Here is a 27582-nt window from a genome sequence, read left to right as displayed (position 1 = left end):
CGATGCAGCTATTGCATCGATCAACACACCTTCCAAAATCGGCTCGGACTTGTCCAAAACCGAAGATTCTCGAGTTGATTCGTTGGCTGCAAGTCCTAGACCAGTTATAAAGCTGAAATCTCACCATTCCACAGTCCAGAACCCAGAGGTAAGGCAAGGGTATGCATCTTCTTCACCTAAATCTTCTCCATTCATCAATAAGAATTTCAAAGGTACAAAAACTGTTGTGCAGTTAACCAAGCCACGAGATTATCGTAGAGCGCTTGTTTCTTCTATTGATGATTTTGCAGGACACCCACCCGTCCCTAAATCCCGCCCTGGTCCTGTTCCTCATATCCTTCGAAAACCTCATGCACCTAAAGCTTATACACCACCTTGGATGATGAGATATTCCTCTCAGAAGCATTCAATGCCACGTTCTGATCCACTGGATGCCTGAGATCCGACACAGTCAAGCTAATGACTGAAAACAAGCGCTTAGTGGGAGGCAACCCACTCTTAGGTTTTTCTTTTCCACTTTGAGTCATTTTTATTATTGCTTTGAGTCAGTTTGAATTAATATTGAATTGTGAACTTCTATCTATCATGTTGCGTTTAGTCTTGTGTTTGAGTGCTTTTTAGCAGAGCTAACATCCTGGAAGGAGAGAAACACAACTTAATCGCCGCTAACTCATGAGTAATGTTCAAACTCTCTGCATCTGCAGAGTGCATCGACCGACACACCATCAGCATTGGTCGACACAGAACATCCGGACTGGTAACACATTTTTGTTCACAATTTCAATACTTATTCGTTTTTGTTTATTTTTCTTCCCCAATCTCTTACTTGATAACACTGGGGACAGTGTTGTTTAAGTCTGGGGGAGGCAGTTACTAACTACGTTTTTGTTTTTGAGAGTCAGTCGAAAAAAAAAATTGTTTTATTGAGTAAAAAATTTTGTTGGGAACTATGATTTTTCTTTTTAGTGTACTGCCTTGGTAGATTAATGCTGCAGATTGAGTTCAAATCCGACTAATGAAAAATCCAAAGGCTGACCAGAGAACCAGAGACACCAAATTTCCAACAGAATCCACAAAAGTCTGAGGTAATTTGTGTACTTTACTTTTTATACTCATCAAGGAGATTGATGTTCATAGAGCTTGACTCCTTGTTCATACATGACAAGTAAGATTTCAGTAAAGAAAAAAATTGGTACTCCTCTCCCTTATTTAAGTTTAAAAGATTTTTCCTGAGAGCTTTGTCTTAAAAAAAAAAAAAAAGAAAAAAAAAAAAGATGAGATGATTTTGATCAGTTTAGAGGGATAGGTGAATTACCTGTGACCCCATTATTCTACTCTTGAGTCAAATGATCACACAAAGCTTGGAAGCGAAGGGTAGGTAAATTACTAATGACCCTGGTATTCGCTTACACCCTTGATTAAAAAAAATACTAATAAAAAAAAACCAAAGCTCAAAGGAAAATTAAATAGAATAAGTCTGGGGGAGAGAAAGAGTACCACATTAGTTAAAAAAAATGTACTGCTTGTTATGGTATTGTACGGGAATGAGTCTAGAAGGTTCTTGACATTGATCAAATTGATGAGTCCCATCGATGAAGGCTTAATGGAGGATGTTGTGGAATTTGGGATGAAACAAATGCCAATGGAGAAGTACATGGTGGTTCGTTTTGGATTAGTCTGCTAAGCATATGGATTATGGTTTGGATTATCATGGCATTACTTTAAAAAGAAAAGGAGTTTCCGCGTTTTCAAACCTTTTCCACAGATGAAGTTCTTGATTTGCTTGAGGATAAGCAAAAGCTAAGTCTGGGGGAATTGATATATCATGGTTTTTAGGTATTTTTAGCCATGATATAAGTCTTATTTATAGTCTTTTTGAGTCTTTATAAGATTTAGCATGGATGGGAGCATAATGGAGCTAAATAGGAGGATTTGGAGCACATTCAAGCATTGAGGCTAAGCAGTGAAGTAGGGAGACAAGTTCTGAGACTTGCATCGGTTGATGCAAGTGTTGGTGTCGATCGATGCATCATCCAACAGAAGAATCAGAAGTTTTCCCACAAGTTTTGAAGATTTACAAAGTTGCCCCAAAGTTTTCCATATTTGCATCATTAGTCCCTGGACGTTTTTAGGAATATAAATAGGATTTTTGGGTCATTGCTTTAGACCTAAGCTTTATTTTTCCCTGCAAATTTTGAGAGCAAAACCCTGAGAGATTTTTAGAGAGCTTTTGGAGAGAAGAATCAAGACTCCTTCAGAGAAGATTCAGAACTCCTTTACTTCTTCTTTAATCTCTTTCTTAATGCAATTTATTCAGAAGATGTTTTGTGTTTCATTGATTATGTTTGGGTAGATCTGCTTGTTAGGTTTAGGGTTTCTCATTAGGGATTTCATGGATTGTTAGATTTGTTAATTTAGGATTCATTATCTTTCTTGTTCTTCATCATAGGTTGTTCCTAATGCTAGATCTTTGATTAGTCATCTGGATTTAGATCTTAGGATAATTGATTGATATGAGAATATCATTCATTTTCCTGACAAAAACCTTTGGTGGGCAAAATTACTTTTTGCAAAGAGATTTGATTTTGTAATTTTGTGAACTTATCTAAACTTGATTTTATTGCTGGTTTTTTTAACTTGAATTTTGCGAAAAGATTTGAATTTTTGGGTTTTAAAACTTAGATATATTTGCAGTGAGAACTGATTTATTTTACAATTGTGTTTAGAGTTCAAGAACGATGCTTAATTATTGAATCCTGCTTCTTAATTAATTGATCTGATTTTCCATGATTTCCTGAGAATTTCTCTAAGCCTAGCGTTTATTCCTATTGATTTACAACTCTATTATTTTCTGTTTTTGCATTGCTATTTAAATTACAATTTTGGTTTAGCATAATGAAAAGATTATTAAATCTATTGTGTGAATCTAGAGTTCTTGTGGATTCGATCCCTAAATACTACATTGACCTCTTAATTTGAGAGAGTAGCTCTAGGGTAAATTTGAGCATATCAGGTACGGTCCCATTTATGTAAATCATGAATAGGCATACATATATTACCTATAAGGCCTACTTGAAATCGCTAAATTTTTTCATGTAAAAAAAACTTTGAACACGAGCTATTTATATTTTTTGGAAACATTTCTCTGTCCGATTAGCTTTCTCTATATATAGGCTAGCAGGTTCCCTATATATTCAAAGATATTCAACTAATTGTATATATGATAAAAAAAAAATAGAATTTGTAATATATTTGTGAGTTTGTGTAAAAAAAATCAAAATAATTAGAGAATTTGTGTACATTTAATCAAAGACATATCATGTATATAAGGGAAACCCATTGTTGGGATATGAATCCTCCTATTATTAGTTTTGAAGTACATTTGGAAAAGTAACATTTTATTTGTCAGATTTATATAAATAAACCCTTTCCATTTGAAGAAATATAAAAACTTGAAGTTATTATTTGTAATATCCAAAATATATACTTAAAAGAAATCTAAAATAAATTAGTATCCAAAATTTAAATATTCTAGATAGTTTTAACTTGCTAAAAAATTTAAATTTTTGCGGATCATGCATGTTTTGGATCGGGTTAGAAATTACAAAATATCATTATATATGTTTTTACGGTTTAGTCTACTATAATAAACAAAATATTTTAGTCTAATATCAAATGAATTAGCGAGAGGTGTTACATGCATGATCTACAACACAATCCATCTAAAATTATAGAATTTATATATTAATCAAAATATATTAAAATATACACAAAAATACAACATATAATTTTTCTTAATAATTATTAAATAAAATTGTCCTCGCATCTTTCATTTTTATTTTTCGTCCAAAATCTTTGGAAACTCTGATTATGACTTGAGAGATTCTCAAAAATAGTACTAAATTAAGTTTTTGTTCCAAATGTAGCACACACTATCTTATTTTCCAATTTTAGCACCAACTTATTATAATAAAAAATATTAATAAAATTAAACAAAAGAAAAACAAAAAAATTGTCGAAATTGTGAGAATTGGAGACTCCGTGTTCCACCGACGAGAGATAACACAGTGAGAGAGAATGGGAGAAATGTGAATAGGTATTCTATCGGAGAACCCAATCGGATCTCCATTGGAGGTGAATCCTCAAGTTGAAGTAAGTGGAACCAGTAATCGTGTTTGCGACATCACAGAGGAGCCAAATCAAGGACCGGAGAGATCTTCTAGCTTTAGTTCAGAAAAACAAGCTAGCCAAAGCTTCGCAACTCCTACTCTCTATCTCCAATTTGAATTTGGATTGTCTTCATCTCTTGTTGTTACCTATTGTTGATGACTGTATTTAGATTTTCATTCATTGCTGTAGGAGAATTATTTTACAATTTAAGCTTAGTCGCAACGACTTTAGAAAACGGTAGTGATGATTTGGATTCAGGAAAATGATTTTTGGTTTATTTCGTGGTTGATCGAGCTGCTCTATAGCTTTTCGTTATCTAATTTGTTATGTAAGGTCATATCCTTCAGTTGACCAATAGAATAACTGGTTAAATTTGTGGAGGAAGCTTAGATTTTCAATATGGTGCTCTTTGTTTTTAACAATGAGGTTATTGACATGTTGATGAAACTGATATTGTAATGGGGATAAACTTGTCTTTGATATTTGCAGGACGAGCAATCCATGAATAGTGATGCAGAATTGTCTAAACATTTACGAGAGCTAGGTTCTTGTCTTCTGTGAATGAACCCTCATCAGATGTGACTGACAAAGACATTAATGATTTTGTAAGTTAACAACACATGTCATTCTGAGTGCAAACACTATTGTTTTCCTTTGTAATTTTAATGTGACCAATGGTGTGGTTAAAAAATACTTAGGAGTCTTGGTTGGGTGGATCATATGTTGCTGGCTCTGCTGTACTATTATCTGGATTGTTGAGTATCTCCCTTGCTAGGGGTGCTAATGTGGAGTTCAATTTAGAAAAGGTAAATATTCTTAATTCCATAAAATTGTAGCATTTGACATTGGAGAGGTTCCTACATTGCCAATAGATATTGTGATATCCATATATAGAAGACATATATCATTTTTTAGGTTTTTAGTTTTTCTGTTCCTGGTTTTCTCACTGTCTTAGTTTTGAAATAAGTAAATGTATCTTCCTTAAATCTCTGAAAAACTTATGACATTTCTTTTGGCCCGTAATGGTTGTTGGTTGTGCACTCTTCCCTGGCTACTCATGCCTAGCTATTTTAGGAATAATAGAGAATTTGAAGGTAAATCATGATAAGATTTCAGGGAATTGGAATTTTTTTGAGTTAGTTGTATGTTTGTTTATTCTATCTTTCTATTTGTTGTAAAAAAGTATAACAAGACTATTAAGGACCTCGTAGTGGGTTTATATCTTTAGCTGTCTTCTCAATGATCTTTTTACATTTTTACATGATTAAAGCATCAATAAACGTGACAGGTTGTAGAATTTGCTGCTACTGTAAGTTTATTAACATTGAAATATTCAACCATCTTGTTTTTGTACGTGTCTTTTGTGTTTACTGCAAAGCTTGTCAGTGTCTAATATCAATTATTCTCTCTGTGGAAATTACAGTCTTTAGAACAAGAGCATTGACAAGGTATGGCTAAGAAAGGGACCGGAGAGATTTACGAGCTCTGGTTCAAAAAAGACAAGCTAACCAAAGCTTCGCAACTCCCAATCTCTATATCGTGTACCTTTGATCTGCACATGTTTCTGTTTTGACACATGGATTCATGACTTTTAAAATAAAATATTCATGAAGTACTATTTGTAATTCATGATGGTTTTCATGAAATATTTTTTAAAAAAACTCAGGAGAACCTTCATGAAAAGGTTTAAAATGATAGAAAACATAAAAAACGGGCTGTTAAAACTGTTAATTGGAATTGTGCTATTATTCTAGTCATTCTTTATGATTTGCTTTGAGCTTCAACCTTTGACATGTGATCATCTTACTTTTGTTGCCTTGAAATTCCAGTAATGGGTTCATTGAGATTTGCATAAAGTTGGAACATTTATCTGTCATAGAATCCCTAAAACATCTCACTTTCACTCTATTTCGCTTGAACTAAAACTCTTGACAACAAGAATTGCTATGGTTTTCTTATTGTGTTTGATCACTATTGTACTATCTTTTTAGGAGTAAAAGAGTCTATAAAATTCATGCGTTTGTCAATAAATCGAGGCCATATCCTATGCATGTGTCATGAAACATTATGTTCGGTCTATAGATGATCAAAAAAATTGTCACTATGTGTCGATCAAATTGAGAATAATTTAATTCAGGAAGGATTCCACGAAAACCAGAAAAGATTTCTTGAACTTTAGGATAACCTTCATAAAATGTTTTGGCACTAAGAGAGTGTAACAAATAAGTCAAACTGGTTAACAATAAACATTAATATAGGTAAAACAAGGCTAGATGCAAACAAAATTATTCAGGAATGATTGAATGATGTTTAGGAAGGATCATTTAACATTCAGGTTGACTTTCATAAAAAAAAAAATCTCTATTTTAAGTTGTGGTGTTTCACTGTTAACTCCACTTTTACCTCATCAGTAACTTCAATTAAAGGACGTTTGTTATGACAATTATTCTCCACAATCGCTCGTTCCTCTAAAACCACTACAAGTTATAAATCTTGGAAGAGCTAAGCAGTAGAAGCCTAGAAGGTGATTATCACTCAAATCCCACTTTTCTCTTACCATTTTTTCAGAATCTAAATCTAGTTTAAGTCTTGTTACTAGCTTAAGAATCTTAGTTGACTGATATGGAATTTTAATACTGACATCATTATTTTTGAGAAACAAAGCAAGTTTCGTTGATAAGTAAACTATACTAAACAAGATGATCCAATTCTACATCAAGACTCTAGCTACATGTCGTATTCGTTAACTCCACCTCGTTTTACTGAGTTAATCGGTTGCTTCTCTATCCTTCTACCGTTTACTTGAGACCCATGGTTGAAGTTTCAAAAGCTGAATCTTCTAGTCTTCTAGTTTCTCTTCCTGTACCACCAAAAACGTTTTACAGAGGTGAGAGAGAGAATGATCAGTTTTACATAGGTATGTTTTATAAGCTTAACCATGCTCTCATAGTTCCTAGAAGTACGACTTGGTTCTATTTCAATGGAACATACCTGGAATGAAGGATGTTAGAAATTAGGATCTATGAACTCTATAACTTCTTTTTGTACTCGACGTGGTTATTCTCACTCCCATTTCATAAAAAAATTCAACAACGCCTCATATTTGCTATTGAATCTCACCTTCATTGATTCTAATCCAGATCTGATAAGCTCCCCATCCATCACTTGATATGATCAACAGTGGCTCAAAATTGTGAAACGACCGACCCTTTTTTTTTTCTTTTTAATAATAAATACAACATATAATTAAGCATCCCATACTACTTAATTGAACCACCCAAACCACCATTTCCTCATTAAACCAATAACAACCAATATGCACAGCGGAAACATACCAATAATACAGAAACGATACATCATCAATACAATAACATTCCTATCCAATCTATCCAGCAACCTAACACAACTCTAACCAAGGTTCCAACATAAATAATATAACCAACACCACACAAACGAGACCCTAGATCATCCTCCTCCTCATCGCCATGATTCCACGCTACACAATTTGCCTTTACCTGCACCACAAACACAAATTGAGATGCATGAGTATTTGATAAACACTCAGTGAGGCAATCCTCCCATCTACTGGGCTATACACACAAGCAATAAGATCTCTACATGCCACAAACAACAATCAATAAAACAAACCAGGCAATATACATAGCATGCAACATCCATCGTAACTGAACAAGGGGTGTCGACCGACACTAGATGGTGTCGATCGACACTGACTATCTGGTGTCGACCGACACCAAACTGGTGTCGACCGACACCCTGCCCGACACTCCCGAAAACCCTAGTTTGTGTCGACCGACACCTCCACATGGCATCGATCGACACTCGCCAAAGTCTCGAGCCGTCCTCGCGTTGGTGTCGACCGACACCCCAACTGGTGTCGACCGACACCGATGCCGAGCAGCGATTTCCCTCGATCAGAAACTCCAAATCTCGCCTCCAATCTTCTCCAATCCGCTCCTTGCACTCCCAGAAGCCAAACCCAGCCACAACAGCGACGAAAATACCATAGGGAACTCAAAGAAACAACCACATAAGCACCAAATCACATAGAATCTAGAGATCTTAGCTTAGATAAGCCATGGTCATGCACTCACCTCTTTCAAGAAGATTCTGACCAACAAGGACGAATTCCCTCACTCCTAGCAAGCTTCTAACACCTTCCCAGCCTTAGATCTCCCAAGAACAGCAAGGAATCTCTCAATCTCTTCCCAAAAGCTCAAGAACACTTTTCTCTCTTTCTTTTTCTCTAAAAGCGGCCAAATCACCCCCAAAACACGACCCTAGGTCGTTTCCCCTCTTTTACACTCGATTTAGGGATTCCCTAAACCAACCACGCAAACCGGACAGTTAAAATTGAACCGACCAAACCGGCCATAACTGGTGTCGATCGATGCCTCACTAGAAGGTGTCGATCGACACCCTTACCAAAATACCAAAAATTGGTTTGCGGGTGTTACAATTCTCCCCCACTAACAGAAGATTCGTCCTCGAATCTGAAAACACCGCCACTCATCCGCAAACTCACCAAAACACCATCGCAACGGTTCGTACCATCCACCCATTTGGTCTGCCACCACAAGGACACCACTGGTCCAAACCACCCTGAACCCACTGGTCATCACCACTCTGGTCCCCCCGACCAGCATACACCTGACCCTCCCGGTCAACACATAGAAAACCTCGAGACTGAACCCCCATCAATCCCGGGATCCGCTTCCGATCTCAACCGTAACCCTGAGATTGAACCCCCATCAGTCTCATAAATCCACATCCGGTTACCATTCTTATTTCCACGCCCTTGACACTTTTGCCACCAACTCATCTGCTCTTAGGTCGCAACCTTCAAGCCATACCGATCACACTCTCAGACCCCCCGTCTTTGAGCCATACCGTCTCACCCTCGGGTCGTCACCCTTAAGCTCACGGTACCAGGAGAACCCCCATCTCCTCAGGAGAACCCCCATCTCCTCTGCCACCCTCAGGACCACAGTCCCTCGAGCTATCGGTATCTAGGGGACCCCCGTCCCCTCAGGAGAACCCCCATCTCCTCATGAGTTGTTCAGGACCCCCCGTCCCTCTAGCAAACGGTCATAACGTCTATAAGCATTTCCCAACCTGGACCACCCCCGTGATCCACGTAGAACATCTCAATGTCCTACCAACCCCATATCCTCTCTAAGAATATCACCACAGCCATGGCCACCCCCAGGTCTCACTACTAACATCTGAACTCCTCTGTGTTTATAAACACCCTCCCCACTAAAAACAAGTTCTAACTATTCATAGAACTTTATGTTTTTAGAAACTTTCTATGCATTGCAACTTTCCATTTATAGAATTCCCGAGCGATTTTCTTTTCCACAAGATCCACAAATTCCAAAAACCAAATAACTGCATTTTATTAAAACCTCAAGTGCAATAAACGTTTACAACTCCAAACGAAAATACGTAGCTGAAATAAAGAAAAGAACAGAAGCCAAACTAATCTCCGAGTTGAGCACCCGGTCCTCCCTTCGGTTGTGCCGCACCCCCCATCATCTGTCTCAACTTAGGACAGAAAGGCCTGATGTGCCCCTCCTCTCCACAATGGTAACACGATCGACGATATTCTTGTGAATCACCTTTCTTGGGACAGTCTGCCAACCTGTGGTTCTTGCTCCCACATCCGAAGCACCCTCGCCCACCTTGCTGCATACCTGACGTGTCTTCCCGCTTCCTCTTATGCCTTTGCTCCGACTTGTTGCCCTTGTTTGGATTGTTCTGCTCCGAAGTCTCCTCTGTCTGAACCGCTGGACTGACCACCCCTGACTGTGCCCGGATATCCTGCTCAATCTCTGCTGCAGTCTCAACCAGTTCTGCACGCGTAGCATAACTACGTCCCCTACAATGTACCCTTAAGTCATCACGAAGAGCCCTCATAAACCTCCTGATCTGGGCCTCCTCAGGCTCCATAGCCCGACCCCCATAACAAAGAAGTCGACTGAACTCCAAGTCCAGCTCCCGCACTGACCGTGTCCCCTGTGACAACTGAAGGAACTGCACCTCCAACCGATCCAATGCCTCTCTAGGAAAATACTTGCGGTTGAACTCCAAGACGAAGTCAGCCCAAGTCATCTCCCTCTGCACTCTCCTAGCAGCCACCGATCTCCACCACACCTCAGCATCACCACTCAAATGGTGGACCCCTATGTCCACCCAAAACTCCTCAGGACATCTCAGAGTATGGAAGTTACGTTCCACACTCGTCCTCCACGCATCCGCAACAGTAGGGTCTGTACCACCCGAAAACCTCTCAGTATAAAGTTTATGCATCTCCTTCAGCATAGACAAATAACGAGCATGAGCTCTCACATCCGCAGCCACTAGCTGCTGCTCCTCCACCACCACTGGTAGCACTACCTGAGCCTGAGCCGGGCCCAAACCTGGTACCCGCTCCAACAGCTGTGTCAACAAGCCCGCCAGGTCCACACCTCCCACAGGAGCCCCACCTGCTGGGATTCCCACACCCGGAACCCTAGCACCACCGGCCACTCGAGCACCGACACCGCCCGCACCGACCCCCTCAGCGCCTACGGTCCTATCAGTACCACCATCGGCCACACTCATGGACCCCTCCTGGAAATCCTGCGACTCGCCGACACCCTCAGCTGTCACACTCTGCTCAACAGACTCACTCACTGCTGGGACTCTGCTCCTACCACGACCACGACCACGACCACGACCGCGACCCCCACCACGTCCGCGTCCACGACCAGCAACAGCTCCACCCTTAACCATCTGCACTACCCAGAACAGAAAGCTAGGTACACAAATCAAAACCGCACACAAACACACATCTTACCGTGGAATCTCATTGAAGGCTCGAAGAGGATGATACTAGGACTCCATACCATATGCAAATTGACTAACTACTCATAATCAATTCCATCACACAACATCATGCATCAAGCAAAAAGAAAATAGTTCACCCAATTAAATTCCTAACCGCTCTAACCATCCACTTAACCATCCTAGAACCGTAAAGGCTCTGATACCAAAATGAAATGACCGACCCTTTTTTTTTTTCTTTTTAATAATAAATACAACATATAATTAAGCATCCCATACTACTTAATTGAACCACCCAAACTACCATTTCCTCATTAAACCAATAACAACCAATATGCACAGCGGAAACATACCAATAATACAGAAACGATACATCATCAATACAATAACATTCCTATCCAATCTATCCAGCAACCTAACACAACTCTAACCAAGGTTCCAACATAAATAATATAACCAACACCACACAAACGAGACCCTAGATCATCCTCCTCCTCATCGCCATGATTCCACGCTACACAATTTGCCTTTACCTGCACCACAAACACAAATTGAGATGCATGAGTATTTGATAAACACTCAGTGAGGCAATCCTCCCATCTACTGGGCTATACACACAAGCAATAAGATCTCTACATGCCACAAACAACAATCAATAAAACAAACCAGGCAATATACATAGCATGCAACATCCATCGTAACTGCACAAGGGGTGTCGACCGACACCAGATGGTGTCGATCGACACTGACTATCTGGTGTCGACCGACACCAAACTGGTGTCGACCGACACCCTGCCCGACACTCCCGAAAACCCTAGTTTGTGTCGTCGACACCTCCACATGGCATCGATCGACACTCGCCAAAGTCCCGAGCCGTCCTCGCGTTGGTGTCGACCGACACCCCAACTGGTGTCGACCGACACCGTTGCCGAGCAGCGATTTCCCTCGATCAGAAACTCCAAATCTCGCCTCCAATCTTCTCCAATCCGCTCCTTGCACTCCCAGAAGCCAAACCCAGCCACAACAGCGACGAAAATACCATAGGGAACTCAAAGAAACAACCACATAAGCACCAAATCACATAGAATCTAGAGATCTTAGCTTAGATAAGCCATGGTCATGCACTCACCTCTTTCAAGAAGATTCTGACCAACAAGGACGAATTCCCTCACTCCTAGCAAGCTTCTAACACCTTCCCAGCCTTAGATCTCCCAAGAACAGCAAGGAATCTCTCAATCTCTTCCCAAAAGCTCAAGAACACTTTTCTCTCTTTCTTTTTCTCTAAAAGCGGCCAAATCACCCCCAAAACACGACCCTAGGTCGTTTCCCCTCTTTTACACTCGATTTAGGGATTCCCTAAACCAACCACGCAAACCGGACAGTTAAAATTGAACCGACCAAACCGGCCATAACTGGTGTTGATCGATGCCTCACTAGAAGGTGTCGATCGACACCCTTACCAAAATACCAAAAATTGGTTTGCGGGTGTTACAAATTGTTATCTCCGTCTTCAAAATCATCATGATCTATCGATCCAGAATGCTCACCATACACCATTTGATTACAGAGGAGATCGAGAGAGAATGAGCTTATCAAATTCATTATCGTTGTGAAAACCCTAGCTCCAAACACATGCTCTTCCCTCAAAAACAGAGCTTTTGGATTCGTCGGAGATTTTGTCAATTTAACACAAGCCTAAGCATCTTTGAGAAGAAGAAGAAGAGATTGGAATTAAAGATCTGAGATTGAAAGCTTCACATCAATCAAAATTGTAAGATTCTTGTGATTATAATTTGTTCTTCTTTCTATCATAAATTTAATAATTAATTTTAGAGAAATATTATTAATATACTCTAGTTTTCGAAGTTTTGAGCGCGTGTGCTAATTGTGTCCTTAAAACTTAAAATGATGCTAGTATAGGGTATTTCTCTTATGACTTTGGTATTTTTGAAAGGTATGAATATATTTAGTCATATATAAAAAGTAAGAGGTTATTCTTTGAAATTCGTGAGTATCACCTGCCCAATCGGCATCAGAGAAGGCTTGGAGAGTGATATTATTTTTGGCCGAGAAGAAGATCCCATGAATGGTTTTGCCGGCGAGGTAACGCAAGATTCTTTTGGCAGCTTACCAGTGTTCCTGGGTAGGTCGATGCATGAACTGAGACAAGCGGTTCACCGCAAAACTGATATCAAGTCGAGTGAAGCTAAGATATTGCAACCTGCCAACGAGTTGGCGATACTCCTTTCCATCAGAAAGAGGAGTGCCGGATTGAAGAGTAAGTTTGGGAGAGGACGCCATGGGCGTAGCAACAGGTTTGACATTAAGCATATTGTGACGATGAAGGATGTCAAGGATGTACTTGCGTTGCGAGAGATGGAGACCTTTATCTGTGCGATGAGCTTCGATGCCCAAGAAGTAGTTAAGGTCCTGTGGATCCTTAACGGAGAAGCGGTCAGCAAGGAGCTTAAGGATGTGACGAATGCTGGATTGATCATTGCCTGTAACAAGTATATCATCAACGTACACTAGGAGATAGATATAAATGGTTCCACTATGCAGGATAAACAGATAAGTATCAGCGAGAGAGTTGATGAATCTGACATTGAGGAGATACGTTTTTAATTCAGTGTACCAGGCACGGGGAGCCTGTTTCAAACCATATATGGCCTTAACCATATATGGCCTTGCGGAGACGACATACATACGACGGGTGATCAGAGTCAACAAACCCCGGTGGTTGCTCCATGTACACCTCCTCCTTTAGTGTTCCTTGAAGGAACATATTGTTAACATCCAATTGAAGAATCGGCCAAGAGCGACTTACCGCGACATCGAGAACCAAGCATAGGGTGGTTGCTTTGATCAGCGGACTAAAAGTCTTGGTGTAGTCATGACCATATTCCTGATTGTAGCCTTTGGCTACAAGTCTCGCTTTACACCTGCCAAGAGTGCCGTTTGGTAAAAATTTGGTTTTGTAAACCCACTTACATCCAACAATGTTATGATTCAGTGGCTGAGGAACAAGATCCATTGTCTGATTGTGCACAAAAGCATCAATCTCGACCGACATTGCATCTCGCCAGACCTTCTCCTTGATAGCTATGAGAACTGAAATGTTAACCTTAGTCCCAGAGTGAATTCTGAGCGGAGGTATTACCACCGTTCTAGTTCCGAACTGAAGCAAAGATTAATTGAAACTTGCGAAGTGGGTTTTGTATTCTTATTGCCAAACGTTAAAATTCTTTCCGATCCCCTTTACATTCCTCCCCCTCTTACTTTTATACTATTGAATTACAATTAATTCCCTATCAATTTAGTCCATAAATCCCGTCTTCTAATTAATGACTTCAAGGGAACCTTTGACCGCTGTCCCTAGCTCTGAAGTGGATTCTTTTCCCATTTAACTTCTCTTCCTTAGTCTAGGAAGCAATGGGCCGTCCTGGGTGCATCCTTGGCCCTTAACATCTTGTTGGGCCTCGGCCCAAGCCCGTATCTTGAGGTGACAGATTGCGGTACCAACAATAGCCTGGTTCACGGTTAAAGGTTCGGTCGGGATGTTTGTAGATAAGGCAGCAGAGATATTTATTTTCTGTTTAGGTTTAACAATATTGTTCTTGCGGCGGGTTTGCATAGACTGATTTTGCAAATGGAGGTGGAGGAGCATTGGGAGGTTGAGAGGAGGAAATGGAAAAGGAGGTATCGGAGGTTGAAGGGGAAGGTTGTGGCGAAGGTGGATGAAAAGATGGGTTTGGTGAAGGGGATGATAATGGGCTTTGATTATTATGGGCCGGAGAATCGGTTGGGTTTAATATATGGGAATTTGGGCTTGGTGTAACTGGGCTTGTGGATCGAGAAGGAGAAAGAGAGGAAGCATCTGATCACGATTTAGGGAAGAATCACTTACCGGTGTTGCTGAATGAGTCTCCGGCGACACAGTCTGGTGAGAAGCTGAGCGCGGGTGTCCATGCGACGGAGGCAACGGCGAGGCGAGTGGCGACAGCAGAAGAGGCGGTGGTGTGGAAGGAAGAATTGTAACTGACGGATAGAAAGAAGGTGAGGATGATGGAGTAGATTCTGATGGCATAGGACGAAGAGTGGAAAAAGGAAATGTTGTTTTGTCAAACTTGACATGTCGGGATACGTAGACACGACCTATGTTCGGTTGATGACAGAGGTATGCACTTTGAGTGAGGGAGTATCCCAAGAAGACACATAGAGTCGATTGTTGCTCAAGCTTGTGAGCCGCATAAGGACGCAACCAGGGGAAGCAGAGATAACCAAAGATTCGAAGTTTAAAGTAGTTGGGCTGAGTGCCAAAGAGCTTCAGGAAGGAAGACTCCATGGCAATGACTGGTGTTGGTAAACGATTGATGAGATAGGTAGCGGTTGCAAAGGCATACGTCCAATATGTGGTAGGAAGACCTCCTTTTGTGAGAAGAGACAAGCCAGTTTCAACAATGTATTCTTTCGGAGACACCATTATTCTCCGGCGTGTGAGGCGGTGAAGTGAAGTGTGATATACCAGCGGTGGAGAGAAAGGACTTAAGAGCAATGAATTTTCCTCCATTGTCCGAGAACAAGGTGCCAATGTGAGTGCCAAATTTGTTTTCCACAAGGGCTTTGAAGGCAACAAATATGTCATGAACATGAGATTTAGCTTTGAGAGGACATAGCCAAGTGTAATGAGAGTAGTGATCAACTAGGACCAAGTAGTATTTGTAGTTGTCAACAGATAGTACCGGTGTTATCCAGATATCTGTAAAAAGTATATTCAAGAGGATGGGTGGAGGTAATGGACGTTTGTGAAATGGGAGCTTATGGCTATTATTAATAGAACAATCAGAACAAAACAAAGATTGAGAAGAGGATTGAGAATAAGGAAGAGAGTATTTTGAAAGTAGAGTCTTAAGGATAGTAGAATTAGGGTGGCCTAAGCAATGATGCCAGTTCAATAAGGTTGGTGTTGATGATGATGAAGCAAAGAAGGCAGATACAGTTGACACCGGCCACTCATAAACCTCGTCTTTAGGTCGGCCTTAGAGTAGCGGGATACCCGAGCTCAAATCCTTCACCTGAAAGGCAGCATGAGCAAATTCAATAGACACCTTGTTATCATTGCACAATCGATAAACATATATTAGGTTTTTGTGAATATTAGGAACACAGAGGACATGATTTAGAGTGAGGTTACGAGAAGAAGAGGGTAGAGATAGTGAAGCAGTATGAGTAATGGAGAGACCAGAGCCATCACCAATGAAAACAGAGTCATCACCGTGATATGGTCGAGGCGAGGTGAGGTTGTGGAGATCACTGGTCATGTGATGAGTAACTCCACTATCCAAAAGCCACGGGTTTGCAGAAGACGAAGCATTGAGAGCTAGATTAGCATGCAGCTGCCATGGACGGACGGGTGTTGGGAGCAGACCACCGTGTGGAGAGGCGGGAGACTGGTAGAGTTGGGAACAACATTTTGCACTGTGACCAAAAACACCACACAACTGATACTTGCCTTGATAGCCGTGAGTGTCTTGGCACAGAGAGTTGTAGGTATTGTTGTTCCTGTTGTTCCACTGTTGTTGAGGACGCTGGGTGTGTCGCTGTTGATGTGGACGAGAGCGAGACAGGAGTAGAAAAAGACACCACAAGTGCATTGATAAACTATGATACACTATTCAATAGCTCAATATTCTCTTATCATTAACATCGTCATCTTTTTCTCTCTAACTCGAGGGGATATTTTATTTTCTCTAACATCGATTTAAGAATTAAAGAAATTTAAAACATTCAAGACGTTGTCTCTTTCTTATATATAACATGGAATCCTGATAAGCATTGTTGTCTCTCTCAAATATTTGTGAAATTTTTTTTAGAACATAATTATTTGATTCACAAAGATACAGTAAAAGTATGCATTTTCTTTTAGTCATCGATTATATCATCATTAGACATAGTTGATAGAATTATATTCAAAGATATCCAACTACTTGTAGATATGATCAAAAATTAGAATTTGTAATTTATTCGTGAGTTTGTGTAAAAAAAATAAAGATCAAAAGAATTAGAGAATTTGCGTACATTGAAGACATATCATGTATAAAAAAGCTTCCCATAACAGAAACCCTTTTGTGGATATGCATTACCTGTTTATTACACTAAACCCACATTTAAATATGGCATCTCTCTATTGTTTTGTTTTTCCGTCCAAAATCTTTGGAAACTCTTATGTGACTTTGGTATTTTTGAAAAGTATGGATATATTTAGTCATATATAACCCACTAAGTAAGAGGTTATGGTTAGAAAGCCTTTTCTAATGTTAAAACAAAAAAATGGATAGAAGCCTACGTAACCCACAAGAGTCAAGAAGGTTAGTTTATATACAATCATCATGAGTCATGCAATGCTACTTTCATAAACAGCATGTCTCAAGCTAGTTATAGTGTTCAAATTTAGAGTCTAGACTTATACAGGATCAACAATGTTCGGACGAGCTAACTGACCTCTTAAAGCATAAAGTTGACATTTTAGATTGCAGAATCATAATAATAAAGTAAAAACAGAAAAAATAAACAAAAGTTCTCATAACAGAAATAGTTGAAGGAAAGTTTTACAACTTATTATCAAACGAAAGTTCTCATAACAGAAATAGTTGAAGGAAAGTTCTACAACTTATTATTAAACGAAAGTTCACATAACATAAATATAAAAGTTCCAAACAAATAAATAAGACAACGATAGAGAAACACTACTCACTTGCCTCATCCACAGTCTACGATGCATTTGCACTTGCATCTGCATCAGTCGCAGCTACAGTTTGCGCTGCATCGACCGCAGCAACAGTTTCCGCTGCATCGATCTCAGGTACACCTTCCGCTGCATTGGTCTCAGCTACAGTTTCCGCTGCATGGGTCTCAGCTACAGTTTCCGCTGCACAAGAATTCATTGAAGCTTTGGGGTGTAACTTGGCTCTCTTATTCATGCGTTTTCGTGTTCTAGGAGCAGCTTGAGGAGTGGGGTAAAGCACTCCTTTGAACACTTCTGAGCCCTTCTTCACGGTTACCAGGTAACCGCTTTCAAACTTCCCATCGATGATCCCAGTAAGCTTGGCGCCAGATTTCAGTTCTTGAGGATCTGAATGAAATTCATAACGCAAATCTCAACACTCCAAAATAAGATAAAGTAAGAGAACCTAAAAAACATATTGAACTATATATGGATACAAATTCAACATGCAATGATGCAAACATATCCAAAAACATTGAATATTTTAAGTACCCATGCCACGCTTTGCAGATCTTCGGACAGGGCGCTTCAGTGCTTTCTCTGCAATAAAAGGACGAATATGTGTATATTAATCTTGGAGATCAATTAGATATAAGAAAACATATATATGATTGGTATTTTTTCAGACCAATTCCCTTAAATGTAGAACGCGGAGCTCGGAAGTAATACACATGCTCAAACTCAAGGAGCGTTCTTTCATAATTAGCCCTTAAAACAGATGTTGCATTTGTTACAACTGTCTTAAAGTTGAATAAGCCAATCACTTCTTTGCATCGGCGATCCTTGATCACCTAGAATCAAATATGATATAATTATTAAACATATAATTATATATATATATATATATATATTTAATGCATGAAACAAAGATAGCTTCCAAACTTCATGTTCAATGGACAATGGCATCCACGAATTACTTGTTACCTTTTGAAGACCACCACGATATGTGACCTCGATGAACAGCCGATGCAGATCGAGACTGTTTCCATCCATAACAGGGATCCTTTACAAAAGGCAAAAAAAATCATAAATAGTCCATGAAATGAAATCTTATTTAAGATAATAGATCAACTGAAGCACAAACAATGAAAATATCAAAAGAGGATAAAAGCAATATCCAGTTCCAAACACTTTACTTTTAAAACATTTTGGCACTAACGGGTAACCCAAAAAAAAACAAAATATATATATCCGTAACCTATTCATGGTTTAGCATTTCAAATTTTTTTAAAAGCAAATAAAAAAAAATGATTTTGGACTAACAGATTTAAGAACAAAATAGATTCAATTCAATAAGCCACACACACTTCCGTGCCTTAACGATTCTCAAACCTAATGATATTTGGATTCTCCTCCCCAAATAAATTTCATGAAGACCTTAAATTTCTTACAACACGAGTAATTGACCAAGAAAAAAAGCAATAAGAGTTAATTTTTTTCAGAAATAAGTTTTGGGCCAAGGCCCATGTATAGTTTGTCTTAACAGGACTATCGTTTTCTAGATTTTTCTATAGAAAAAATTACCATTCTACAAGTGTTTTTTGAACATAGGGAATCACGTCTTCCTATTCTTTTTGAAGGACCATGCCTTCGCCACTCGACCACACAAGGGATTGCAAAAAAATTGCTTGAATCTCTAATAAAATCATCAAGCTAATGTAGACTAGGCTTTTTTTACATCCACAACTATAATGCGTAAACCAATTGTTTCATCAAGAAAATGCATAATGAAAACAAAAAAAGTTATATAAGGAAAATAAAACTCAGTTAAATGTTGCCCAGAAGATTCGAGAAAATCTCGAAGCGTATCCCAAAAAAGTTGAGGATTTTGGACAAGATCCTCATACATAGATGTACGAGAGGAATCACATTTGTCTAAAGCAGAAAAGCCATTAGCGGAAACCACTTCAATTTGTGATTTACCTGTCGCCATCAGTTCTTTTCGGGTGTTTTCTGTCGAAAGATAAAAAAAGTGTTCAACCTTTAGAGATAAAATGAACTTTAAAGCATGATATTTTATTAACCTTTTTCTTATCTGAAAGTAGGGGATATACAATTTTCTTTCTCTCTCCACCACATAAAAATACATTACATATTTCTTTCCTTTTCTACATAGTCCACACGTTAATTAATTTTAATTAACAACTTGTAGCATAATATTAAATTAATTTTAATTTTTTGGTAAATGTTTTAAATGTAATAAGAGAATAAGATTTAAGAGTATTAAAATTTTAAGTAAAGTGCATATTTTTTGCTTTAGTATTTAAATAATAGAAATTGGCCATCATAATCTTTGGTTATATTGTATCTTATTTGTGGAAAAAGCAATTGCAATGAAGAGTTTGTAACTGAAATTGTTTTTTAACTAAATAAATCAATTATTATTATTTAAAATTGTAAAATACTTTTTGGTCAAACCTTTTTCATTGTAAAAATAATCAAAAAGTTTTAAATTTAGATATGTTACCAACAAAGAGGTTTTGTTCTAATGTCCTATATCTAAAAGACATTTCTTTTATTGTTGAAAACACAATTGCATTTTTTTTATAATAGTGTATTTGCGTCGTTGCTATAGATCCATCTTTACAAAATGGGTGTTATGACAAAAAAAAAATTAAATTTGTTTAGTGGATCAAAAATATAACGAAATCATATGTTATAGAATCAAAAGTCATGTATTTCTGAATAAACTGTTAGTAACTAATTAGTAATTTTCCAAAGGAAAGAAAAAGGTCAATTTGACCGAGACTTACAATCATGAAAAATTTCCAAGACATTTACAGTATTTTACTATCGAACATACTTCAGTTCATCCTTAATTAGGGGTGAATTTTTTTTTTTTTGTCACTTTTCTTGTTTTAGCCAATTTTCTTGTTTTAGTCAATCAAATTATCTCATGTCAAATTAAATTAAAAAAAAATACATATTTAAAATTATTAACAAAAATATAATTTAATTAAACCCAAACTGACTTATAATCTCGTTTAATTATAAAATCTAAATCTTAATTCTCTTTTATAAATTCAAATCGACATATAATTTTATTTAATTATAAAATCTAAACTCTAATTTTATTTTATAAATTCAAACTGTAAAATCTAAACCCTAACTCTTGTTTATAAACTCAACTGATATATAGTCTTGCTAAGTTATAAATTTTTAATCCTAATTCTCTTTTATAATCCTAAAATGACATATTATTCGTTTAATTATAAAATATAAATCTTATTTAGAAACTCATATCGACATATAGCTTTGTAAAATCAAAGCTCAATAATATTTTATTAATTATCATAAAAGTATAGATAGTATTAAATTTTTATTTTTTTTTCCCATTTATAAAGTGGTATATTCGACTGATAAAAAAAAGAGGGATGAAAATAATTTTTTCTTTACTGTTTTTTCTTTTGGCGGCAAAAAAAAAAAGAAGAAGATCTTAATGCTTGTTACAAAAACAGATAATTACACAAAAAGTTTAGCGGCGGCGATGGTTTTTGCGATTAGGTTTTGAGTTCCATGCCTTTCTTCTGACAAGGTTTTGATTTTGTTTCAGGGGTGTGGGTTTGGTTAGCGTGGTGGGTTGAGAAAGGAGATGGTTCCTTTTCTGGTTGGTTGGAGGTTTAATTCTTTTGGGTGAGAGAGATCTACTCTCAATGGGATGTCCTGGATCTGTTTCAGATTTGTTGGGATTTTTGTTTACCTTTGGGAGCTTTTGCTTTGGTGTGGTGTTGGTTCAATGCGATTGATCAAAGTTGGGAGTATAGGATCCGACTGATTCTAATCCTTCCTAATCAATGGTGGTCGGCTATTTTGGCGATCTTCGATTTGGGAGATCTTCACAGTTGGCTCAGAGTTAATTCACTATCTAGATTTAGTATGTCTTCGTGTGAGGTTGGGGAGTGTATATTTCCTCTTTCTCTCTTTTGTCTGTTTTATATCCAATCGCTAGGAAAGGTTAATTCTTACTTACGAACCATTTTTTCCTGTGGTCTTTGCAGTGCTTCTCTCTCTGTTTTGGCGTTTCAGTTTGTTTTACTTTCGATGGCACAACTGGCAATGAACAAACGCAAGAAGGTCTTGGTCCGGACATAAACGGTGAAGATCTCCGAATCAACTTTGGCTCAGAGGATTCAGAAATTCTCCCTCACGCTCATTGGTAGATTGATGAACCCATCTATTCAGCGAATGGATTCTCTGGTGGCTAATATGCCAAAGATTTGGAAGTTAGAGAAGAAGGTGGTGGGAGATAACTTAGGGCAGGGGACTTTTCAGTTCAATTTTCAGTCTGAAGAGGATCTACAAGGCGTGCTTCAGAATGTTCTTTATCATTTTGATGGGTGGATGATTTCTCTGGTACGATGGGAACCAATAATCTCTAGTAGCTATCCTTCTGCAATCAATTTTTGGGTTAAAATCTCTGGAATCCCTATGCATTTGTGGGAAGAAGGAACGTTGAAAGCAATTGGGAAACAGATAGGTCTGATTCGAGAGATCGATGAAGAGAGTGGGAGTCTATATGTCACTGTCAATGGTTTCAATCCCTTGATGTTTTGAAATGGCGGTTCCCTTTGATACATGTGATGAGGTTGTCGTGACTTTAGATTATGAGAAGCTGACCGGTTTTTGCGAGCATTGCTCTAGATTAACTCATGCGTCTGAGCTTTGTCCAGAGATGAGACAAGATTCTGGTCCTAGGGGTTTTGAGGATCAGTCTAATAAAAGGGGTAGTATGCGTCAACAGGTCCTCCAGGGTAATGAGGGAGGCTGGGAAAAGCCTAAGAAGTCTATTGCAAAAAGAGCATTGGATTTATCTGTGGAGGAGAGGATGGTCAACTCACAGCCTTCGATGGGAATGAGAGGCAATGGGAGAACTACTTCTCGTAATTAAGAGAAGTCCCAAGGATCTGTTTAGGGGAACAAAAGAGGTGGATATGCAGGGAATTGGGCTGACCGTGGCGAGGGTTTTGGAGTTGCAAATGTTAGGGTTACATGAGAGATTTCAAGGACTCAAGCTCACAGTTTTCAAGTTGGCAGAAAGGGTGCTGGTCCGGTGTGGCCACAGCCTCTTTATCAGGCTAGAGCTACCCAGCCGGCTAAGCAACCAAGTCACATGACCAAGGAGGTGAGGTTGGCCACTGCTCCGAATGAGGCTTCGATGGAGGATGTTCCGGAGGTTCAAGAGAAAGGCTTGGCTTCAAATCTCATGTTTAACGAGGAAACTGATGATCTTTTGGAGGATGGTGAGTTTCAGGATGATGTGTCACACACTTTAGTGGATGGTGTTGAAGCGGATGTGGAGGAAAATTTGTCTTCGGGGACTGACTCTGCCAAACAAGGTATTTTGCAAGGTTCTCACCCTTTATTATCTGAATTAGGAAAGGTTGATGAAAATTTTAAGAAGGTTGCTTTGGGTAGTTGTAAAAACAGAAACTCAAAAGCTGTTGGGAGGAACAGTTCTAGGGGTTCTTATAATTATATGAGGAATGTATTACCTATGGCTTCTCTTGGGAAAATATTATTGGCTAAGGCGCTCTCTCTTAAATCTGTAGGTGATGGCAGCAAACAGAAAATGGGTGGGAAGGCGGAGCACAAGGCAAAGATGAAGCCATTCTCAGGTGGAGAGAATCGGATGTCGAAGAAAGGGACAATGGCGTTCCCGAAACCACCGGCTCAAACGTGAAAATTCTAAGTTGGAACTGTCAGGGCATTGGGGCTGACCTGACAGAGGAATATTTGAGTGATTTGTGGAAGAAGCATATGCCAGATATTTTATTTTTATCAGAAACAAAAAAAATGTTATTCTTATTTACAAAATTTCAGAATAAGTTTGGTTATAATAATTTGTATACTGTTGATCCCCGCGGTTCTAGTGGTGGTTTAACTTTATTTTTCATGGATGAAATAAAACTTTCAATTCTATATGATAGCGATCGTATTATTGATGCACAAACGTTCTTTGGTCAACATTTGTTTTTTTTTTTGTCTTTTGTTTACGGGGACCTTTCCCTCAATTTCGCGTTGATCCTCTCTTATTTCTTCCCTAAAGGCGACTTTGCAGGAGGCAAAGATGGATGACTCGATTTCTCAAGAAGAAATCCGGGGTATCGAGAACAAAGTAAAAGAGGCATATTGGAATGAGGAATTGTATTGGCAACAAAAAAGTAGAAAATTTTGATTACTGGTTGGAGATAAAAATACAAAAATTTTCCATGCTTCTACCAAGCAGCGGCGGGTGAGGAATAGGATTATTGGTCTATTTGGTCCAAATAATGTTTGGGATGAATCGTTCTCGGGAATGGAGAATATTGCCTTCAAATACTTTGAGGATCTTTTAAAATAATCAGATGTAAGTGGCATCTCAGAGATCATTCAGGAGATTTCCCCACTTATTACGGAGAACATGAACAGAAATCTGACTAGAAATCTGATATAGTTTAGTATTTAGAGTGTATGATTTAATTAGATGGTACACCAAACTTGGATGGTAAACTAAACCCAAATGATATACTAAACCCAGATGATAAACCAAATCTAGATAGTATACTAGATCCAGATGGTACACCATATTCATATAGTACACCAGATTCAGACGGTACACCAGACCCAAATGGTACACCATACCCAAATGGTACACTAGACTCATATGGTACACCAGAGGCACATGATACACTAGACCTATATGGTACACCAAACTTATATGGTACACTAGACCCAGATGGTACACCGTACACCATAGTCACACCGTACACTAGAACCAGATGGTACACCATACATAGATGGTATGCTAGACTCAGATGGCACATCCGACTCATATGGTACACTAGATGCATATAGTACACCAAACCTAGATTGTACACTAAAACCAGATGGTACATTAATTTCTAATTGTAAACTAAACCCAGATTGTACACTTAACCCAGATAGTACACCAAACCTAAATGGTACATCAAAATAGCATTATTTGACACATTACTATATTTTAAAAAAAAATTTGAAATATTTTTTTATGTTTGGTTCTCTATTTTACACTTAATCTATAATATTGAGGGGGTAGGGTTTTAGTATTTAGAGTTTAGGGTTTAATTTTAAAACTAAAATTTTAAAATTAGACCATGTTTTTAGAATTTTAGAGTGCTAAATTTGAAAATAAAAGTTATTTGGTGTTATTTGAGAGAATTTTCTTAATTTTAGTGGAACATAAAACATTAATTTTTGATCCAATACCTCAAAATCGGTTCCCACACACTCGAAATTTTCATTGGAAGATATATATGATATATTTGATTTTTTTTTTTGTCATATTCTATCTCTCATTTCTTCTAAAACTGGGACAACAAATAAAACTTATCTTTATATAACACATAGTCATGGGTATATTGGTCTTTTTATTTTATTTTGTCTTATACTCTCTCACAAACTCTCTATCTCATAAAAGCTAAAAAGTGCCTCTTCTTCAAATTTCTAACAAAAACTGCCTATTTTTCTAATTACTTTTCAAAAAAGTCACTAATACACTAATTGACACTTTTTGTAATTACGTTTTTTCCTGTAACATAAAACAAGGGTACCCGAAATATCATAGTAATAAAAAAAAGTTTTGTTAGTTATGATAATATTACCTAAAATGTATATCATCTGAGTAAATCTTCCAAAAAAAACATATAACCAAGAAAAGTTTCTCAATACGGTATTTATCGAATGTATATATTTTAAATTAAAAAATCGTAAGAAATAATTAATCACAAAACAAAAAATTAATTACTTTTTTTTTCACTCGTACGATAATTATACAATAATTATTTTCCTATTCCTAAAAGAATATGCTATTGTGCTCTCATCTATATGGGTATATATATATAAAGCTATATCCCCCAACAATCTAATCTTCAACAGTCGTCATCAACTAAACAAACCTAGTGTGTTTTCAGATATAATTGCTTGTTGGTAAACACTTCATGTCCTTATATTCAATTTCTAAACACACTACTAATACATATATTTCTTTGCCAATGTTATTTTGATCTTTCAATGTTGTTAGACCTTATTGAACTAGAATCGTTTATTTTTTCGTGACACCAACTTCTATATATATTGTAACAATTATTTTCACTTCTCTGGTTTTCAGAGTGAAGATATCAGAAAAATTGAGATGGCGGCTAACGAGGAAGAAGGAAGCATCTTGAAAGCTCTTGACAGTGCAAAGACTCAACTGTACCACTGCAAGGCGGTTGTAGTCTCCGGTATGGGTTTTTTCACAGACTCATACGATCTCTTCGTGATATCTCTCATCACGAAGCTACTTGGCCGGATCTACTATCAAGTTCCTGGCTCCTCCTCTCCTGGAAGCCTCCCTGACGGAATCTCTGCCGCCGTGAGCGGTGTGGCCTTTGCTGGAACGTTTCTTGGACAGATTTTCTTCGGGTGCCTTGGTGACAAGCTTGGACGTAAGGGAGTCTATGGTTTGACACTCTTAATCATGACCATATGCTCCATTGGTTCTGGTCTTTCCCTTGGTCATGACCCCAAAACCGTCATGGTAACTCTCTGCTTCTTCCGCTTCTGGCTCGGGTTTGGCATTGGTGGTGACTATCCACTCTCGGCTACGATCATGTCCGAATATGCTAACAAACGTACTCGTGGTGCGTTCATAGCAGCGGTTTTTGCTATGCAAGGAGTTGGGATCCTTGCCGCAGGAAGTGTTTCTTTACTTGTCTCGTATATTTTCGAGAGTACGTTCCCATCTCGGGCCTATGTATTGGACGGTGCGGCCTCAACCGTCCCACAGGCGGATTACGTATGGAGGATCATCCTCATGTTGGGCGCCTTACCAGCTCTCTTGACATACTATTGGCGTATGAAGATGCCTGAAACTGCTCGTTACACCGCTCTAGTTGCCAAGAACGCTGACCAAGCGGCTTCGGATATGTCTAGAGTTCTTAACGTAGATGTTGAAGCCTCTTCAGCGAAACATGATCAAGCTAGGGTTTCCACTGACGAGTTTGGCTTGTTCTCTAAGAAATTCCTTCACCGTCACGGACTTCACCTATTCGGAACAGCCACCACATGGTTCCTCCTCGACATTGCTTTCTACAGCCAAAACTTGTTCCAGAAGGATATCTTCACAACCATCGGATGGTTACCTCCGGCTAAAACCATGAACGCACTCCAAGAGCTCTTCATGATTGCCAGGGCTCAAACCCTAATCGCTCTTTTCAGCACGGTTCCGGGTTACATTGCCACTGTTGCTTTGATCGACAGAATCGGACGATACTGGATTCAGATCATTGGATTCACTATGATGACTGTGTTCATGTTGGTTTTAGCCATACCGTACCACCATTGGACTTTACCAGCTAACCGAATTGGTTTTGTGGTTTTCTACTCTCTCACTTTTTTCTTCTCCAATTTCGGACCTAACGCAACTACGTTCATTGTCCCGGCTGAGATTTTTCCGACGAGGCTTAGGTCTACTTGTCACGGTATCTCGGCGGCGTCAGGTAAAGCCGGTGCGATGGTTGGTGCATTCGGGTTTGCTGCTTTGGTTAAAGCTGTAGGTATGAGCACGACGCTATACATCATGGCAGGAATCAATTTTGTTGGCTTGGCGATCACGGTACTTGTAATTCCGGAGTCTAAGGGGATGTCACTGGAGGAGCTTTCCGGAGAAACTGAACCGGAGAAGATCGAGAAGAAGATTGTTGTTTAGATTTTTTATTTTTGGTTTTATTTTTTTTTCCATTTTTTTTTTAGAGTTTTGCTAGGATTTTGTGGTGTTTTGTCAG

The 27582-nt window shown here is 38.5% G+C and overlaps 4 protein-coding genes and 1 long non-coding RNA gene across 8 annotated transcripts; 4 read left to right on the top strand and 1 right to left on the bottom strand.

Moving 5' to 3' along the window:
• The first annotated feature begins 3822 nt into the window (after positions 1-3822).
• Positions 3823-5954, top strand: LOC104719992 (uncharacterized). Its single transcript, XR_756726.3, has 3 exons — positions 3823-4775; positions 4869-4976; positions 5594-5954. It is a non-coding gene; the product is annotated as an uncharacterized LOC104719992 (long non-coding RNA).
• Positions 5955-17596: 11642 nt separating this feature from the next.
• LOC104749580 (putative high mobility group B protein 11) lies at positions 17597-19785 on the bottom strand. 2 transcript variants are annotated; one of them, XM_010471235.3, is made up of 5 exons: positions 19564-19785; positions 18725-18803; positions 18429-18591; positions 18293-18340; positions 17597-18148 (listed from the first exon to the last, which is right to left on the bottom strand). In XM_010471235.3, the coding sequence occupies exons 1-5, from the start codon at positions 19731-19733 to the stop codon at positions 17787-17789; spliced, it is 822 nt and encodes a 273-aa protein (XP_010469537.1). In that variant the 5' UTR covers positions 19734-19785; the 3' UTR covers positions 17597-17786. The 2 variants fall into 2 exon arrangements, with proteins under 2 accessions (XP_010469537.1, XP_087333113.1); XM_087476987.1 differs by lacking the exon at positions 19564-19785 and adding an exon at positions 19064-19196.
• A 1409-nt stretch (positions 19786-21194) lies between these two features.
• On the top strand, positions 21195-23721 carry LOC104719982 (uncharacterized). Of its 2 annotated transcripts, none has more exons than XM_010437962.3 (3): positions 21195-21691; positions 21799-23136; positions 23350-23721. In XM_010437962.3, exons 2-3 carry the CDS (start codon positions 22911-22913, stop codon positions 23478-23480), a joined length of 357 nt encoding a protein of 118 aa, XP_010436264.1. In that variant the 5' UTR covers positions 21195-21691; positions 21799-22910; the 3' UTR covers positions 23481-23721. The 2 variants fall into 2 exon arrangements, with proteins under 2 accessions (XP_010436264.1, XP_087338775.1); XM_087482649.1 differs by having other exon boundaries at positions 21233-21674.
• LOC147948528 (uncharacterized) lies at positions 21986-22354 on the top strand. The gene has a single exon (XM_087467420.1). The coding sequence runs from the start codon at positions 21986-21988 to the stop codon at positions 22352-22354; it is 369 nt and encodes a 122-aa protein (XP_087323546.1).
• Positions 23722-25949: 2228 nt separating the features above from the next.
• LOC104749571 (putative inorganic phosphate transporter 1-6) lies at positions 25950-27506 on the top strand. Of its 2 annotated transcripts, XM_087476980.1 has the most exons (4): positions 26621-26829; positions 26913-27027; positions 27124-27341; positions 27438-27506. In XM_087476980.1, the coding sequence occupies exons 1-4, from the start codon at positions 26746-26748 to the stop codon at positions 27504-27506; spliced, it is 486 nt and encodes a 161-aa protein (XP_087333106.1). In that variant the 5' UTR covers positions 26621-26745. The 2 variants fall into 2 exon arrangements, with proteins under 2 accessions (XP_010469529.1, XP_087333106.1); XM_010471227.2 differs by having other exon boundaries at positions 25950-27506.
• The last annotated feature ends 76 nt before the right edge of the window (positions 27507-27582 follow it).

This window comes from Camelina sativa, chromosome 2, assembly GCF_030686135.1.
Source record: "Camelina sativa cultivar CO46 ecotype springtype chromosome 2, ASM3068613v1".
NCBI lineage: Eukaryota > Viridiplantae > Streptophyta > Magnoliopsida > Brassicales > Brassicaceae > Camelina > Camelina sativa.
The sequence above is the reverse complement of the archived record's forward strand: the minus strand, read 5'-3'. Positions and strand labels throughout refer to the sequence as shown.

What these genes read in the sequence shown, in the direction of transcription:
- LOC104749571 (XM_010471227.2), top strand. Translation starts at nt 25,950, where the DNA reads ATGGCGGCTAACGAGGAAGAAGGAAGCATCTTGAAAGCTCTTGACAGT.
- LOC104719982 (XM_010437962.3), top strand. Translation starts at nt 22,911, where the DNA reads ATGACCAAGGAGGTGAGGTTGGCCACTGCTCCGAATGAGGCTTCGATG. An exon ending in GACTGACTCTGCCAAACAAG is followed by an intron (nt 23,137 to 23,349) that starts GTATTTTGCAAG and finishes TTAAATCTGTAG; the next exon opens with GTGATGGCAGCAAACAGAAA.
- LOC147948528 (XM_087467420.1), top strand. Translation starts at nt 21,986, where the DNA reads ATGGATTCTCTGGTGGCTAATATGCCAAAGATTTGGAAGTTAGAGAAG.
- LOC104749580 (XM_010471235.3), bottom strand. Translation starts at nt 19,733, where the DNA reads ATGGCGACAGGTAAATCACAAATTGAAGTGGTTTCCGCTAATGGCTTT. An exon ending in TTCTACATTTAAGGGAATTG is followed by an intron (nt 18,341 to 18,428) that starts GTCTGAAAAAAT and finishes CTTTTATTGCAG; the next exon opens with AGAAAGCACTGAAGCGCCCT. An exon ending in ATCTGCAAAGCGTGGCATGG is followed by an intron (nt 18,149 to 18,292) that starts GTACTTAAAATA and finishes AATTTCATTCAG; the next exon opens with ATCCTCAAGAACTGAAATCT.